General features: G+C 72.3%; 3 protein-coding genes across 10 annotated transcripts; all 3 read left to right on the top strand.

The window, feature by feature from the left end:
- The first annotated feature begins 490 nt into the window (after positions 1 to 490).
- LOC308179054 (WAP four-disulfide core domain protein 2-like) lies at positions 491 to 2610 on the top strand. The gene is made up of 4 exons (XM_080558634.1): positions 491 to 656; positions 904 to 1038; positions 2166 to 2318; positions 2407 to 2610. The coding sequence occupies exons 1-3, from the start codon at positions 569 to 571 to the stop codon at positions 2315 to 2317; spliced, it is 375 nt and encodes a 124-aa protein (XP_080414760.1). The 5' UTR covers positions 491 to 568; the 3' UTR covers position 2318; positions 2407 to 2610.
- A 135-nt stretch (positions 2611 to 2745) lies between these two features.
- LOC308179042 (uncharacterized protein) lies at positions 2746 to 6665 on the top strand. The gene is made up of 6 exons (XM_080558618.1): positions 2746 to 4018; positions 4147 to 4284; positions 4495 to 4638; positions 5081 to 5221; positions 5439 to 5582; positions 5768 to 6665. The coding sequence occupies exons 1-6, from the start codon at positions 2974 to 2976 to the stop codon at positions 5776 to 5778; spliced, it is 1623 nt and encodes a 540-aa protein (XP_080414744.1). The 5' UTR covers positions 2746 to 2973; the 3' UTR covers positions 5779 to 6665.
- A 102-nt stretch (positions 6666 to 6767) lies between these two features.
- On the top strand, positions 6768 to 13952 carry LOC308179038 (uncharacterized protein). Of its 8 annotated transcripts, XM_080558609.1 has the most exons (17): positions 6768 to 6979; positions 7915 to 8049; positions 8342 to 8482; positions 8584 to 8799; positions 9198 to 9347; positions 9639 to 10037; positions 10214 to 10363; positions 10652 to 10795; positions 10998 to 11141; positions 11221 to 11370; positions 11619 to 11768; positions 11985 to 12121; positions 12213 to 12348; positions 12474 to 12611; positions 12872 to 13003; positions 13110 to 13244; positions 13539 to 13952. In XM_080558609.1, the coding sequence occupies exons 1-17, from the start codon at positions 6901 to 6903 to the stop codon at positions 13547 to 13549; spliced, it is 2547 nt and encodes an 848-aa protein (XP_080414735.1). In that variant the 5' UTR covers positions 6768 to 6900; the 3' UTR covers positions 13550 to 13952. The 8 variants fall into 8 exon arrangements, with proteins under 8 accessions (XP_080414735.1, XP_080414737.1, XP_080414732.1 ...); XM_080558611.1 differs by having other exon boundaries at positions 9870 to 10037; positions 13110 to 13952; XM_080558606.1 differs by having other exon boundaries at positions 13110 to 13952.
- The last annotated feature ends 119 nt before the right edge of the window (positions 13953 to 14071 follow it).

Raw genomic sequence — 14071 nt, 5'->3', positions numbered from 1 at the left:
GCTGCAGGGGCAGCAGAGCCGCAGCCCCGAGCGCGCTGCCAGCTCCTCCCCGCCGCAGGGCAGCAGCAGCCCGGGCCGTGGGCTGCACCCGAGCATGCGGCTGCTGCTGGGGCGGCGACGGGACAGGTCGGGGCGCAGGCGCCGCGTGCCCCACGCCTGCTGCCGTTACCAGCGCAGCCCGGCCGCGTGCCGCGGGACCAGCACCGCCTCGGAACGGGGCCACCACCGCTCAGCGCCCCGCAGGACCAGGGGCCGGGGGCGGCCGGGGGTTGCCGGCATGCCGCAGCGGGCGATGCAGCGCGCGGCGCTTGGCGGCTGTTCCTGCCGGGCAAGTTTTCTGCGAGACGCCCGCTCTGCTCGAGGCTTCTACTTCCTGGTCGGCAGCCAGGAGCGAGCAGATACCTGATACTTGGGGATTGTGCAACGGCACGAAGGGGGAGCCTGGCCAGGCCAGTTCCTTATGAGCCACCCGGAAGGCAGTCCCCTCCCGCCTGGCCGGCCCCACCTGGAGAGGAGCTTAAAGCCCAGCGGGGTGGCCCTGCACGCGCAGAGCCGGCTCCCCTGCACCATGCCCAAGGCCAGCAGCGTGCTCGTCCTCGCAGGGCTCCTGGTTCTCTGGGCAGAGCTGCCGCCAGCATCCGCCCAGAATGTCACGAGTGAGTATGAGCGCACGGCCCCGGCCCCGTGCGAGCAGCCGGCATCGCTCCCGGCCCCAGGGCCTGCTGGAGATGGGGTCCAGGGCCGGAGACCCCGGCCAGCGCCCGGCAGGGCTGTGCTCAGCAGCATCCCTGGCGCCAACCCAGGGGCTGGAAGCAGCATCTCCCGCCTCCAGACGGCAGCCCTTGCCCTGCTGCAGGGCCAGCAGCCCCGTGCCCACCCACACCGTGTGCCTTTGCCTTTCAGCGAAAGCCGGCGTGTGCCCGGACCCAGCGACAGAGGAAGCGAACTGCACAGTGGGGTGCCAGTCCGATGGCGACTGCGAGAGCACCCTCAAGTGCTGCCCGGCGGCCTGTGGCAAGGCCTGCCAGGAGCCCAACGGTAACGGTCCCCTGCCCCAGCCCCGGGGCTGCTGCAAGCCCTCCTCCCGGGAGCTGACAGCACCGGGGCTCCCGGGGCTTGGCAGCAGCGTGGGCCTGGGTGCCCGTTGTGTCTCTGGCTGCAGCACGGCTGTGGGGCCCTGCGGGATCAGGGTGTGCTCCAGCGGGGCGGCCGCCTGGCACAGCGCACCCCCTGCCCCGGCTGGCGCCGGCCACGCTCGCCCCTTCCTCCTCCCAGCAGCACGGGGGGGCGCTGAGCAGCCTCCCCAGGCACTGCCGGGGCTGGTGCAGAGGGCAGGGGAGCCTGTGCCTGCTCCCCCTCACACCCTCGGGGACCGCTAGCTGCTCAGCCACGTCAGCCCAGGACGTTGCACTGTTCCACCTCCCGACCCTGAGCCTGGGGAGCGTCCCGCAGCAGCACCATCCCCAGCCCTGCGCCGGACACGGCCCTGCAGCCACCTGCTGGAGTACGCTCACCGTGCCGGAGAGCGGCCTGGGCAGACGGACACAGGATTTGGGATGTGATGGTGATGCGATGTGATGTGATGCAAGCGCTCGGATGTGAACCAGAGGCTGTGGCACCTCCATCGCCTTCTGCAGGGACAGAGCTGGCTCAGCTGTGCCGCAGCAGAGGACAGCGCGGTGCGGAGCTGGGAGCCCAGCAGCAGGCAGCAGCAGGCAGGGGGCGGCACGGCAGGAGCCCCACACGGTGCAGGCTGCCCGTGGGACACGTGCCCCCACGGAGACCCAGGCTGAGGCCATGCACCACGAGAGCCTGGCTGGGGCTCTCTGTGGCAAAAGCAAGGGAGAGTGGGGCTGAGGCACCGCTGGGGCCCCGTGCCGTGGCTCCGTGCTCTGTGCCAGCCGTGCCCCCGAGTACGGGGCTGAGCGTGGGGACTGCCACACCGCGTGGGCGACTCTGTGCGTCCCCAGGGTTTCCAGGCTGGTGGCAGTGCCAACGGGCAGAGCTGCTGGCTGGGAGAGCCCTCAGCCCGCGCTGGGGTCCCTCCGCTGCAGGTGTCGGCGGGCAGGGTCGGGGCCGTGCCCGTGGCTCCGGGAGCTGCAGCGCCCAGCCCTGCCCCTGCTGCCGCGGCCGGTGGGTCTCACGCTGCGCCCTTCCCATTGCAGAGAAGCCCGGCACCTGCCCACCCGTGAAGCCAGGGATCCCCATGCTGGGGCTCTGCGTTAACCAGTGCAAGACGGACTCCAACTGCCCAGGGAGCCTGAAGTGCTGCAGGAACGGCTGCGGCAAAGTCTCCTGCGTGACTCCCTTCTACTGAGGTCAGTCGGGCACCCGCCCAGCCCCGGGGCTCCTGTGGCACGGGACCCGCTCCCCCGTCCCCCTGACAGCCCTCTGCTCCCTTTGCAGGCACAGCCTCCTCCTGCCAGCCCAGCCACAGGGAAGCTGCTGCCCGACGCGATGCCCGCACATCCAGGCCCCCCCGCGCCCTCCTGCCCCCTGGCTGGGCTCCCAGCTCAGAGCCTTCAGCCTCAGCTTCCTCACTGGGGCCCGGCTCGGGGCGCGCTGCAGCCCCCCGTGCTCTCACCAATAAAGCAGCCTCTCCCTGCTGCACTCGTGGCCGCGTCTCCATCCCGCTGCGCTCCTGGCCAGGCAGCTCCACTGCTCCTGGCCTCATCCTGCCTGAATGTGCCCGAACCGGCACAGCTGCTGCTGCTTGCTGGCAGAGGTGGCATCTGGAAGGGGCTCACCAGACAATCGCCCACCCCAAGCCAGCGCTGTTCCAGCAGCCCAGGGCTCTGGGCCAACCCAGACCCCATTTCTCCAAGGGTCCCCAGCCTGTGCCCCTGCCCAGGGCTGCCCCCCAGCTGCTCTGACATCCACCCCCCCGCCTGTTAGCAGACGTGCTCAGAGAGGGCCACGAGGTGCAGCGGAGCAGAGCTAATCTCTGCTCTGCGGTGGCATGGGGAGGTGGGAATGTGTGGCACGGGGACGTGGGTGCTGCTGGTGCGCGCAATGGCACGAGCATCTCCCAGCCCTGCTCCACGTGCTCCCAGCCCTGCAGCAGAAATCTGCCCGTGGCAGGAGCCTGAAGGAGCCACGGGCAGGGAACCCCACACGTCCCTGCCCCATCCCTGCCCGAACCTGCCCTTGTGCTGCCCCCACCCCTGCCCCATCCCTCCCCAGCCTGCTCAGACCTGGTCCCCGCTCCTGCTCCTGCCCTGCTCTCCTGTGCACCTTGCAGCTCCCCGCAGGAGCCCTGGCTCCCTGCCCCTCTCACGGCCACCCTGCTCCAGCTCCCAGAGCCAGCGGGAGCTGAGGAGCCCCCAGACCAGCCCAAAGGGTCCCACAGGATCAGGTGGGCACTGTGGGGACAGCACGCACAGACTCCCCCAGCTCTCCCACGTCCTGTTCCCATGCTGGGGATTTGCAGGGAGCAGGGTTTGGGGAGCGCCTCCCACATCCCCCGGGCTGGCTGCTCGCGGGTCACCGGTGACCTGGAAAGGGTGCGTGGAGGATGCGCCGGCCGCAGGCCAGGAGCCTGGCACTGCCCTGGGAGTCTCCCCCAGGCCAGATTGTTCACGCCCGGCGCTCCCATGGTCCCAGCACCGCACTGCCACGGGAAGGAGCAGCTTGGCCAGCCCCCACCCAGCAGGGTTTAAATCCCAGCTGGCGGGGCACAGCGGCACGGCTCCCTGCAGCACCATGATGCCAGGCGCTGGCACCCTCGTGCTGGTGCTCCTGACCCTGTGCGTGGAGCTTCCTCCCGCCCCAGCCCAGCAGCAGCGAGCAGGGGACCATGGCGCTGCCCCTGCTGCCAGCCCGCCGCCGCGCCGTGCCCCTCGGGGCCGCCGGCCGCCTGCCACCCAGCCGGCCCCGGGCAAAGCAGGCGAGTGCCCGGCAGCGGGGAGCGGCCCCCTGCGCCCCACCAGGCTGTACTGCCTCTCCGACCACAGCTGCCCCGGGGCCGAGAAGTGCTGCCGCCGCGGGGAGGTCCGCGCCTGCCTCCTCCCTGCCACAGGTATGGCCAGATGTGAGGGACGGGGCATGGGGGGGCTGCCGGCCGCAGGGCAGGGGCCGGAGTCGGTGGGGTGCCCCGGGCGAGCCCCGCTCCCCGGCACGCCGTGCATCGAGCGTCTCCCTCCGCAGAGAGCCCCGGCTACTGCCCCCGTGCCGGCCCCAGCGGGGCGAGCTGCGGGGCGAGCTGCGGCAACGACACCGCCTGCGGCCCTGCGGAGAAGTGCTGCGCCCGCAGCTGCTGCGCCCGCTGCCTGCCCGCAGAGCCAGGTGAGGCGCCGGCCCCTCGGCCCCTCGGGACAGGGGGATGGTGGCCGCAGGAGCCGTCCCTGCCCGAGCCTGGGGGCTGCCTCGCACTGGGCTGGAAAAGCCGTGTGGCAGACCCGCAGGTCCACAGCCCCCCATCACTGCGTGGGGACACACGGGTGCTGGGGGGCCAGCGGGCTCCCAGCCGTTCCCTGAGCCTCTGCCCCCCTCCAGCCAAACCCGGCCTTTGCCCGCGGAAGCGAGCGCGGCGCGGTGCGGCGGCGTGCCCCAGCCGCTGCGCTGACGACAGGGACTGCCCCGGGGACCGCAAGTGCTGCTTCTCCGGCTGCGGCCTGGCCTGCACCTCCCCGCATACAGGTACCCCCCCGGCCCTCCTGCCCCCCGCAGGGACTGTGCACCCCCCGCCCGGGTGTGAACGCTCCATGCACACCTGTGCGCACCCCACGCAGGCCCTGCGGCCCCCTGGTTGCGGGGGGTGCACGGCTCCTCCCCAGTGCAGCAGCGGGTGCGTGGCTGTGCCTGCGGGCACGCTCTGGCAGCAGTGCCCAGAGCTGACGGTGGCACCCGTCCAGGCACCGCGATGGCTGCACCCCCGCTGCGGCTCCAGGGGGCTGCACGTCTGCCCGGGTACGGCCCCGACCCTCCATGTCCCCCAGGAGCAGACCCACGGGACGGCAGAGGGCAGGGCTGGCACTGGGCTCAGGGGGGGGGGGCGCAGGATGGGGGTGCTGGATGGACCCCGAGGCCGTGGTCCCGTGGGCACGGCGGGGCCATGGTGCTCGGGGCCGCTCTCTCGCAGCAAAGCCCGGTGTGTGCCCCGTGGTGCTGCGGGGCTCCCTGGGGCCCTGCGAGGAGCTGTGCGACACCGACGGCGACTGCCCTGGGGCGAGGAAGTGCTGCTCCACCGGCTGCGGCCACGTCTGCAAACCGCCCACCGAGGGTAAAGCCGCCAGTGCCGCGGGGGGGGCAAGACCCCGCCACATCCCCATCCTGTCCCCTGCCACGCTGACCCCCTCCCTGCTGGGTCCAGCACCCCTTTTGCCCTCCCAGCGCTCTGGGAGCTGCCCCTCACCCTGCCCCTCCTGGGGGGCGAGGGGCTCACCCCCCGGCGGGCAGGGCAGCTCCCTCACCCGCTCCCTCTCTCCGCGTGCGCCCAGCTCGGCCTGGGCTCTGTCCCCCCGCAGCCGCCGGTGTCGGAGCAGGCGAGTGCCTCATCCTGTGCCTGGAGGACAAGGACTGCCCCCCCAGCCAGAAGTGCTGCCTGCGGGACTGCGGCCGGGCATGCGTCCCCCCGCTGCAGGGTAAGGCCGGCCCCAAACCCTGCCCGCAGGGGAAGGCACGGCACGGCCCCAGCAGCCCGGCATCCTGCGGGGGTCCAGGCTGCAGAGGTCCAGCCTGGGGGGGGCAGAGGGGAGACAGCGTGCTCCCCCTGCCCTCGGGACAGGGGCGCTCATCCTGCACTGACCACTGCATCCATCCCTTCCAGGCACAGCCTAGCCCTGGCTGGGGAGGGCGGCACCGGGAGCTGCCGTTCCGGGGCCGTTCCCACCCCGTGCCATCACAGCTCCGTGACGAGCCAGAGGTGCGAGGCGAAGCCCCGCATCCCGCTCCCGCTGCGCCTGCCCAGCCTGTGCGGGGCGCAGGTGCCCCCGCTCTGCTTGGAAGCACTGAAACAGAATAAAGCAGCTCCTGGCAGCCCGGCTGCTGCCCGTCCCCGTGGTTTGCTGGGGGTGGCGTGGTGCAGGCAGCCGGGGGGTGCAGGCAGGTGCCGTGGTGGGCGCGCAGCTCCAGCAGCCGCGGGGCAGGGAGAGGCTCCGTCCCCATGTGGGCGCCTCCCAGGCACCCCCACCCCGCCAGGACCACCCCGACGGGTCCCAGGACACATCGCTGCCGTCCCGGCAGTCACGGACAGGAGTGCCAGAAACCTGTTGACTCAGATTCCTTGCACCAAGGAAGGGTTCATTTGCATCCCAAAGTGTGAAAGTCTGGCTGGAAATGAAGGCAGGGCAGATGAAGCACCCGGCCTGGAGAGAGGGCAGGGAGCAGCCCCCACGTGCCGGGGCCCCGCAGGCCCTGCTCCCCGCCCTGTCCCATCCAAACCCATCACCCTGCCGCCTCCCCGGGCTCCCCAGGGCTCCCCAGGCCCCCAGCAGTGCCGTGCAGGGAGGCAGAGCCCGGCTGTGGGGCGGCACCGCAGGGGCTGAGCCAGCAGAGCCCCCGGCCGCCCCCACTGCCGTGCGGGGCTGAGGCCTGGGGTCTGCCCATGGCCCCCACCCTCAGGGGGTGAGGGGCAAGGGGGGCTGTGAGAGACCCGGGCAGGGCTGCGGCAGGACAGGGCACTGCGCCGTGGGGCAGCACCCGCACAACCTCAGCCACCCGGGTCCTGTCCCTGTCCTGTCCCCATGGGTCATCCTGACCCGAAAGCGCGGCTCGGCTGGAGATAAGCGGGCCGGCTGGCAGGGCGCCCGCGGGTTCTGGGAACGTCCCTCCTCCTGCTCTCCTGCCGGATCCCCGGGGCCAGCCAGGCTGCAGCCACCCTGCACCCCCAGCACCCCGGCCAGAGACTTTAAACCCAGCCCTGTCTCAGCGCCGGACACTCGCAACGCCCCCGGCAGCACCATGAGCCCAGGGGTTTGCCTCCTCCTGGGCCTCCTCATCCTCGGGGCAGAGCCAGGCACTGCGCCGGGGGAGGAAGGAGGTGAGTGCCCACAGGGACACCCAGCAGCAGCCGGGCAGGGGCTGGCTCCTTGCACCCCGACTCCCCTTGCCCCCCCGTCCCCTCTGTCCCTCTTTGGCTCATGCTGCCACGAGGCTGGGGCAGCCGAGCCCTCATCCCCATAGCACGGGGATGGGAGCCCAGGTGGCTGCAGAGCCCACACCACGGCCCCGCTGCCTCGGGGAGCCCTGCAGGTAACACACGTGGTGGACACGGACCCTCGGAGTGCCCCCGTCCTGCCCCGCGTGGGACGAGGCTGGGGCAGAGCAGCCCAGCTGCAGCGCTCTCCTGACGCCTCCGTCAGGATAATGGAAGGTTTCCTTTGTTTGAACGGAGCAGCTGCTGTTTGCAGTGAAACCCTCCCAGCAGCGTCTCTGTTTGCAACCCAAACAGCACAGCGCTGCCAGGAGCAGGCGAGGGATGTTTGCAAAAACTGCTGCTCTCGAGGCATCCCCCGGCGCAGCGGGCAGGAGCCCCACGCAGGCGTGGGCAGCCTCGGCCATGGGCAGGGGCTTTCCCAGCGCAGCCGAGGGGAGCACGGGGTGCCCCGAGGAGCCCCGACAGCGAGGCTGTGCCCAGCAGCAGGATGCTGGGGACGGATCCTGACCGCTGGGAGGGCTGGCCCTGGGCTGGCTTCCCCTAGCATGGCCAGGGGAGCTCCCTGCAGCTCCAGTGGCACCAGCACAGCTCCGCTCTGCTCCCCACCAGCGAGGTTTTAGGGGTCAGGGCTGGGGGGGGGGGGGCGGTGCAGCTTTCCACCCTGCAGGGCAGCAGCGGTGCCATCCGTCCCCACCTCGGGCACACAGCCCGTGGCCGTGCCGCCAGCACCCGGCAGCCTGGGGGACACGGGCACTGTCTGTGGGGGGCAGGTTCCCTCTCCCGAGGGGTGAACCGGCCTCTGTCCCGCCCCGCTGCAGCCAAGGAAGGCGTGTGCCCGGGGGGGGCCGCGGGGGAGGCCCTGCACGTGTTCTGCCTGGCGGACGAGTCCTGCCCCGGGGCCGAGAAGTGCTGCCGCGACGGGGACGTGAGAGCCTGCACCATCCCCAGCAAAGGTACCGGTCCCAGCCCTCGGTCACACCGACCACGGCTGATGCACGGGGGCATGGCCACATCTCGGGGAGGCTTCACCGCACCACAGCATGGGGGGGGCTCCTGGGGGACCCTCCCCAGCTCTCCCTGTCCCCGGTGCTGTGGAGGAAACCAGGCTGCTGCCCCGTGGGGCTCCTGCCCTGCCCCGCGGGGCTCCTGCCCTGCCCCGCGGCCGGCAGCACCCCGGCGGGTGGGCACAGGACGGCGCAGGGTGGCCGAGCACGGCCGCAGGCTGACACCTCCGCTCCCCACCAGTGCACCCCGGGTACTGCCCGGGGCGAGGGGCAGCGGGGGCGGCCCTGTGCCGCCAGAGCTGTGCCGACGACAGCGGGTGCGGAGCCGGCGAGAAGTGCTGCACCGTGGGCTGCCACCGGCGGTGCGCCGCAGCGCTGCCAGGTACGGGCAGGGCCGGCCCGGTGCCCGGGCCCGCAGCCGGCTGGGGGGGGGGGGTTCGGTGTCACCCGGCCCCCCCCCGCTCAGGCAGCCCCGCTCCCCAGCCCACCCTGGCGTCTGCCCCCGGCTCCCGGCCGGGCCCCTCCGTGCGCCGTGTCCCAACGCCTGCAGCGACGACAGAGGGTGCCCGCAGGACCAGAAATGCTGCTTCACCGGCTGCGGCCTCGGCTGCGTGACGCCGCTGGGGAACGGCAGCGGCGACTTCCCCCCCCCCGGGGAGGTGGACTGGAGCCTCAGCCAGGCGGAGGAGACGCACCGGGGTGACAAGGGGGGGGGGCTGCTGGTGGGCTGGGGGTCCCCGGCCCCCTTGTGCAGCGTGGGCGGCTCACAGCCCCTGCCGGCGGGGGGCTGTCCCGTGGGAAGGAGAGGCGGCAGGGAAGGGGTGCACGCGGCGGTTGGGGTGCTCAGGGATGTCCACCACTGTCACCTGGAGGGGCCCCACTGCATGGGGCCCATGCAGAGCCTCCCCTGAGCCAGGCTGCCACCCCCTGAGAGGCTGAGCTGCAGCAGAGCCCCTGCAGCCCCCCCCCGGGCTGTGCTCCCCTCCCCAGTCCTCCGTCCCCCATGGAGGGGATCCAGCTCCAGCCCCGGAGCAGAGCAGGGTTGAGGAGGCTGGAGCCAGCCCGGTGCTGCCCTGACGCCCCCCGTCCTGCCGCAGGGGAGCCACAGAAGCCGGGGACGTGCCCCCGGGACTTCACGCGCTGCCTCCGCCTGGAGCCCCCCCTCTGCACCAACGACTCGGTGTGCCCCGGCTGGCACAAGTGCTGTCCCCGTGAGTGCCGGCTCCGCTGCACCCCTCCTGCAGAAGGTACGTGGTTGCTGGCACAGCCCCCAGCACCGTCCCGGCGCACCCGGCACCCTTAGGTCCCCACCCCCGTCCCTGTCCGTGCCCCGTCCCCGTTGCCACAGAGCAGCTCCCCGCGCCCCGCTGGCAGCCTCCTGCCCGTGGCCCCCAGCACCGGGAGGGAGCAGGTGGGGGGGGGCTGGGATGAGGCACGAGGAGGGGTCCAGGGCACTGCCCGGGGAGGGTCGGGCGCGGGCAGGTTTCCCAGCACTGCCCTGGGGTGCCCTGGGCGCAGCCTCACCCCTGGCCTTGCAGAGAAACCCGGCACCTGCCCCACGGCAGCCCCGGAGGGGCTCTTTTACCCCTGCTCCTTCCAGTGCCTGGAGGACAAGGACTGCCTGGGCAGCAAGAAGTGCTGCCCGCTGGGCTGCGGCCCGGCCTGCCTGGAGCCGCTGCAGGGTGAGGCCTCCTGCGGGGCCGGCCGGAGCCGTGCGCCGTGCCAGAGCCCCGGCTCCCTGCAGCGCGGCTCAGGGCGCGGTGCCGCAGACACCTGCCACCTCCCCGCCGCGCCGGGACCCTGCGGCGGCCGCGAGCTCCGCTTCTTCTACAACGTCACCTCCGGGCGGTGCGAGACGTTCCCCTACGGCGGCTGCGAGGGCAACCCCAACAACTTTGGGACGCGGGCAGCGTGCCGCCGGGCGTGCGTGGGCCACGGTGAGGGGCCGGGGAGCCCCGGGCTGCGTGGGGCACGGCGGGGCCGGGAGCTGCAGGACGGGACGGGGAGGGGACGGCGGTGTGCGGCCGGAGAACGCTGGGGTGGGCAGGGCAGCGGGTTGTGTCCTGCCTGTGCCCAGGGGTGCTGAAGCCTCACGCCCGCTCTGCTCCGCCAGACAAACCCAAACCCGGGGAGTGCCCGGCGGTGCCGCCGGAGCTGGCGGGGCCGTGCCGGGAGGAGTGCGAAGGTGACAGCGACTGCCCCAGCTCACAGAAATGCTGCAACAGCAGCTGCGGCCACCAGTGCCTGCCTGCAGCCCCGGCCAGTGAGATGGGGTGGGATGGGACAGGACGGGACGGGACGGGACGGGACAGGACGGGACGGGACGGGATGGGATGGGGATGGGGATGGGGATGGGGATGGGGATGGGGATGGGGATGGGGATGGGGATGGGGATGGGGATGGGGATGGGGATGGGGATGGGGATGGGGATGGGGATGGGGATGGGGATGGGGATGGGGATGGGACAGTCCTGGGGCAGCAGGTGGGGCAGCACTGATGGCGGGGTCAGACGTGTCCTGGTCCCTGGTCGCATTCCCTGCCCCACATGCAGCCCTGAGCCCTGTGCCTCGCGGGGCCCCCATGGCTGTGCCAGCCTGGCAGGAGGGGACGAGGTGCTGGAGTGACAGGGACTGCAGCGGCAGGGACACGTGCTGCCGTGGCTGGCGCACGCAGGGGTGCGGTGCGGAGGGCACAGGTGGGGCAGCCGGGACGGCTTCTCTGCAGCCCCGCCGTGCCCGTAGCACCCAGGGCTGCTGCGGGGCAGGATCGTGCTGCGGTGCCCCTGTGCCCGGGATGCAGTGCCCGTGCACCCAGGGCTGTGTCCCCATGGGGCGGCCGCACTGCGGAGTGCCCTGCAGCCACCCCCTGCTGCTGCCACCCCGTACCTTGCCCTGCAGGGAAGGCCGGCTTCTGCCCGGCCAGCGCGGGGCTGTTCCCCAGCTACGACTGCAGAGAACGGTGCCAGCGAGACGCCGACTGCCCCGGCACGGAGAAGTGCTGCCTGCGCGGCTGTGACTACGTGTGCCTGCGCCCGGCCCGAGGTTGGAGCCGGCAGGCACCCTGCTGGGCTCCCCCCGTCGCCCCCAGGCTCCCCCAGGCGCACTGCCTCCTGCCTTCCAGAGAAACCGGGGATCTGCCCCCTGGCCGAGGCGGCGCCGCGGACCAGGGCCCCGTGCCAGGCCCCCTGTGCAGAAGACCGGCAGTGCCCAGGGGACGAGAAGTGCTGCAGCAGCCGCCGATGTGGCCGGGTCTGCCTGGCTCCAGAACGAGGTGAGGGGACGGCCCCGGGGCCGGGTGCGGGGCCCAGCCTCCTGCCCAGGCTCCTGCAGCTCGCGGGGAGCCGCTGCCACGGCCTGGGCCCAGCGCTCGGAGGGCACTCAGACCTCTTCAGGGCACAGAGCGCGGGGCTGCGGCCATCGGAGTGGCCCCACGGGGCCGGGACAGCGACATCTGCGGCCCGCTCCCCATGGGAAAGCTTGCCCGTGGCTCTGCTGCCCCCCGTCCTACCTCTCCTTCAGACAAACCTGGCCAGTGCCCAAAGGTGAGGCCACGGCAGACATCGGAGCTGTGCACGGAGGAGGACGCCTGTGGCCACGACAGGGACTGTCCCCGGCAGGAGAAGTGCTGCTTCTCCGGCTGCGCCATGCGCTGCCAGCGCCCCGCCAGGGGTAACCGCGAGCAGCTGGGCACCGGCTCCGCGCCGGGCACAGGGCACGGGGCAGGGGGCACCGGGCACAGGGCACAGGGCACAGGGCACAAGGCATCAGGCACGGGGCACAGGACATTGGGGACAGGGCACAAGGCATTGGGCACAGGGCACAGGGCAGCAGCATGACCAACGCTGGATCTGGGGGGGCTGCGCTCACCCTGCCCCCCTCCCGCAGAGCACCCCGGGGAGTGCCCCCGGGCAGAGCCGTGCTGGGACCCACGGCGCAGGCGCGGGAGCCAGTGCCTGGACGACAGCGCCTGCCGGCGGGACGAGAAGTGCTGCAGCACGGGCTGCGCCTGGGCCTGCGTGGCCGTGGCCGTGGCCGTGCCCGGAGGTAGCGGGGAGCATTCTGCCCGGTGGGCAGCGAGCCACCAGCCCCGCAGCCACCTGCGGGTGACTGCAGGCGGCTGTGCCCACAGAGAGCCAGGACAGAGCCCCCGGGCAGTGCGTGGAGGAGTGTGACACCGACGTGCAGTGCCCCCAGGGACAGAGGTGCCTCAGCACCGGCTGCGGCCGTGCCTGCAGGGACATCCCTGGAGGTGGGCGCTAGCTAATGGCCCTGGGAGCCGCGGGGTGCCCAGCACAGCAGGGCCATAGTGTGGTGCCCCATGGATGGGTGCCCCCACGTTGAGGGGTGCCCCACGGCGGGCGCCCTGCCTTGCAGGGAGGGTGGGAGCGTGCCCCATCCCCAGGGACGGCGGGACGTGCTTGGACCTGTGCAGCTTCGACAAGGAGTGTCCCTGGGGCCAGAAGTGCTGCAGCAATGGCTGCGGCCACGTCTGCACGCCTGCCTCTCTCGAAGGTGAGCCCCTTGCCTGGGCGCCCCACCAGGGACAGAGCCTGGGGGCTCCCACAGGAGCATCGTGGCGCTCCCTCACCAGGGACCCCGCACCGGAGCCACGTGCTGGGGCTGCTGAGGCTGTGCCCACTGCAGTCCCACACCACCCAGCCCTGGGGCTGCGACCTGCCCCCACCCCTGGCACCTTCCCCTCCTTCCACCCACGAGATGAGCGCGCACGGCCTCGGCCCGGAGCTGCCAGGTGAGCTCCTCTCCTGCCGCAGAGCGCGACGTGGCCGTGGTGCCGCAGCGCAACGGACGGTGCGCGGAGCAGTGTGACGCCGACTCGCAGTGCCCCAGGGGACAGAGGTGCGCCCGCGCCAGCTGTGGCCGTGTCTGCAGGGACATCCCCGGAGGTGAGATCCAGCCGTTGCCCAGCCCTGCCCCGGGAGCCGCAGGGTGCTCCACGGCAGGGTGCCCCACACGTGAGGGGTGCCCCACGGTGGGCGCTCTGCCTTGCAGGGAGGGTGGGAGCGTGCCCCATCCCCAGGGACGGCGGGACGTGCTTGGACCTGTGCAGCTTCGACGAGGAGTGTCCCTGGGGCCAGAAGTGCTGCAGCAACGGCTGCGGCCGTGTCTGCACGCGGGTTCCTGACGGTGAGGAGGCCGCGGAGCAGGTGCCGTCACCAGGAGGCACACCGGGCCATCAGCCCCTGGGGGGAGGCAGAAAGGGCCGCAGCCCTGGGGGGCCCAGCTCAGTGTCACCGTGGGGGCAGCAAGAGCCGGCTCCGGGCAGGGGTGCTCCTTTGGAGTGAGGGGACCCAAAGGGACGTGGAGCAGAAGGGAGCTCTCTCGGCCAGGCCCAAACCCCACCGGTGCAGGCAGTGACCCTGGCTGCTGATTCTCACCCCTGCAGCCTCAGGGCTCCCTAAAGCACATCCTCCCCTCCAGACGCTGCGTGACGGGAGAGCAGCAGCTCCGTGGCAGGAAGGTGCCGTCGTTCCGGGACACTGGGTGGTCACGGCCCCAAACTGGCCTGTCCCCTTCTTCCCGCTGCCAGCAATAAAGCACGTGCTCACCGTCTCCAGCTGCTTCCACGGCTCCGCGTTGCAGGCCTGGCCCGGGGCAGCCCCCAGCGCAGCCCCTGCATCGCCCATGGAGGGGCACGGGCTGGGGCTCTCCCTTCCCTGGTGCTGGGGCGCACCCAGGGCTGGCTGGGCAGGGGACGCTGCGCAAGCCCCTGGGGCCGCAGGAGCTCAGCAATGCACAGTGGGCACAGCCCAGCCTGGCCGGCCCCAGAGCTGGGGGCAGCACGGGGACCACCCCGCACCGAGGTGGGGATGTTTCTCCACCGTTAGCTTGCTTTAGGGCCCAGCCGGGTCACATCTGCAGCTTGAGGGCAGAACTGGGCGTGGAAACCAATTTAGATGCAAGCAGGAGCTGTGCTGGGATAGCTGGATCCGAGACCTGCGGCAGGAAGGACA

This window comes from Anser brachyrhynchus, assembly GCF_964034855.1.
Source record: "Anser brachyrhynchus genome assembly, chromosome: 16".
Taxonomy (NCBI): Eukaryota; Metazoa; Chordata; class Aves; order Anseriformes; family Anatidae; genus Anser; species Anser brachyrhynchus.
Note: the sequence above shows the minus strand (reverse complement) of the source record. Positions and strands in the feature narration are given on the sequence as shown.

Coding starts and splice junctions, on each gene's coding strand:
- LOC308179042 (XM_080558618.1), top strand. CDS start 2,974: ATGTGTGGCACGGGGACGTGGGTGCTGCTGGTGCGCGCAATGGCACGA. Junction 4,639..5,080: donor CTGCACCTCCCCGCATACAG/GTACCCCCCCGG, acceptor GCTCTCTCGCAG/CAAAGCCCGGTGTGTGCCCC. Junction 5,222..5,438: donor CTGCAAACCGCCCACCGAGG/GTAAAGCCGCCA, acceptor GCGTGCGCCCAG/CTCGGCCTGGGCTCTGTCCC.
- LOC308179054 (XM_080558634.1), top strand. CDS start 569: ATGCCCAAGGCCAGCAGCGTGCTCGTCCTCGCAGGGCTCCTGGTTCTC. Junction 657..903: donor ATCCGCCCAGAATGTCACGA/GTGAGTATGAGC, acceptor TTTGCCTTTCAG/CGAAAGCCGGCGTGTGCCCG. Junction 1,039..2,165: donor GGCCTGCCAGGAGCCCAACG/GTAACGGTCCCC, acceptor TTCCCATTGCAG/AGAAGCCCGGCACCTGCCCA.
- LOC308179038 (XM_080558606.1), top strand. CDS start 6,901: ATGAGCCCAGGGGTTTGCCTCCTCCTGGGCCTCCTCATCCTCGGGGCA. Junction 11,142..11,220: donor GTGCCTGCGCCCGGCCCGAG/GTTGGAGCCGGC, acceptor CCTGCCTTCCAG/AGAAACCGGGGATCTGCCCC. Junction 13,004..13,109: donor CTGCAGGGACATCCCCGGAG/GTGAGATCCAGC, acceptor TCTGCCTTGCAG/GGAGGGTGGGAGCGTGCCCC.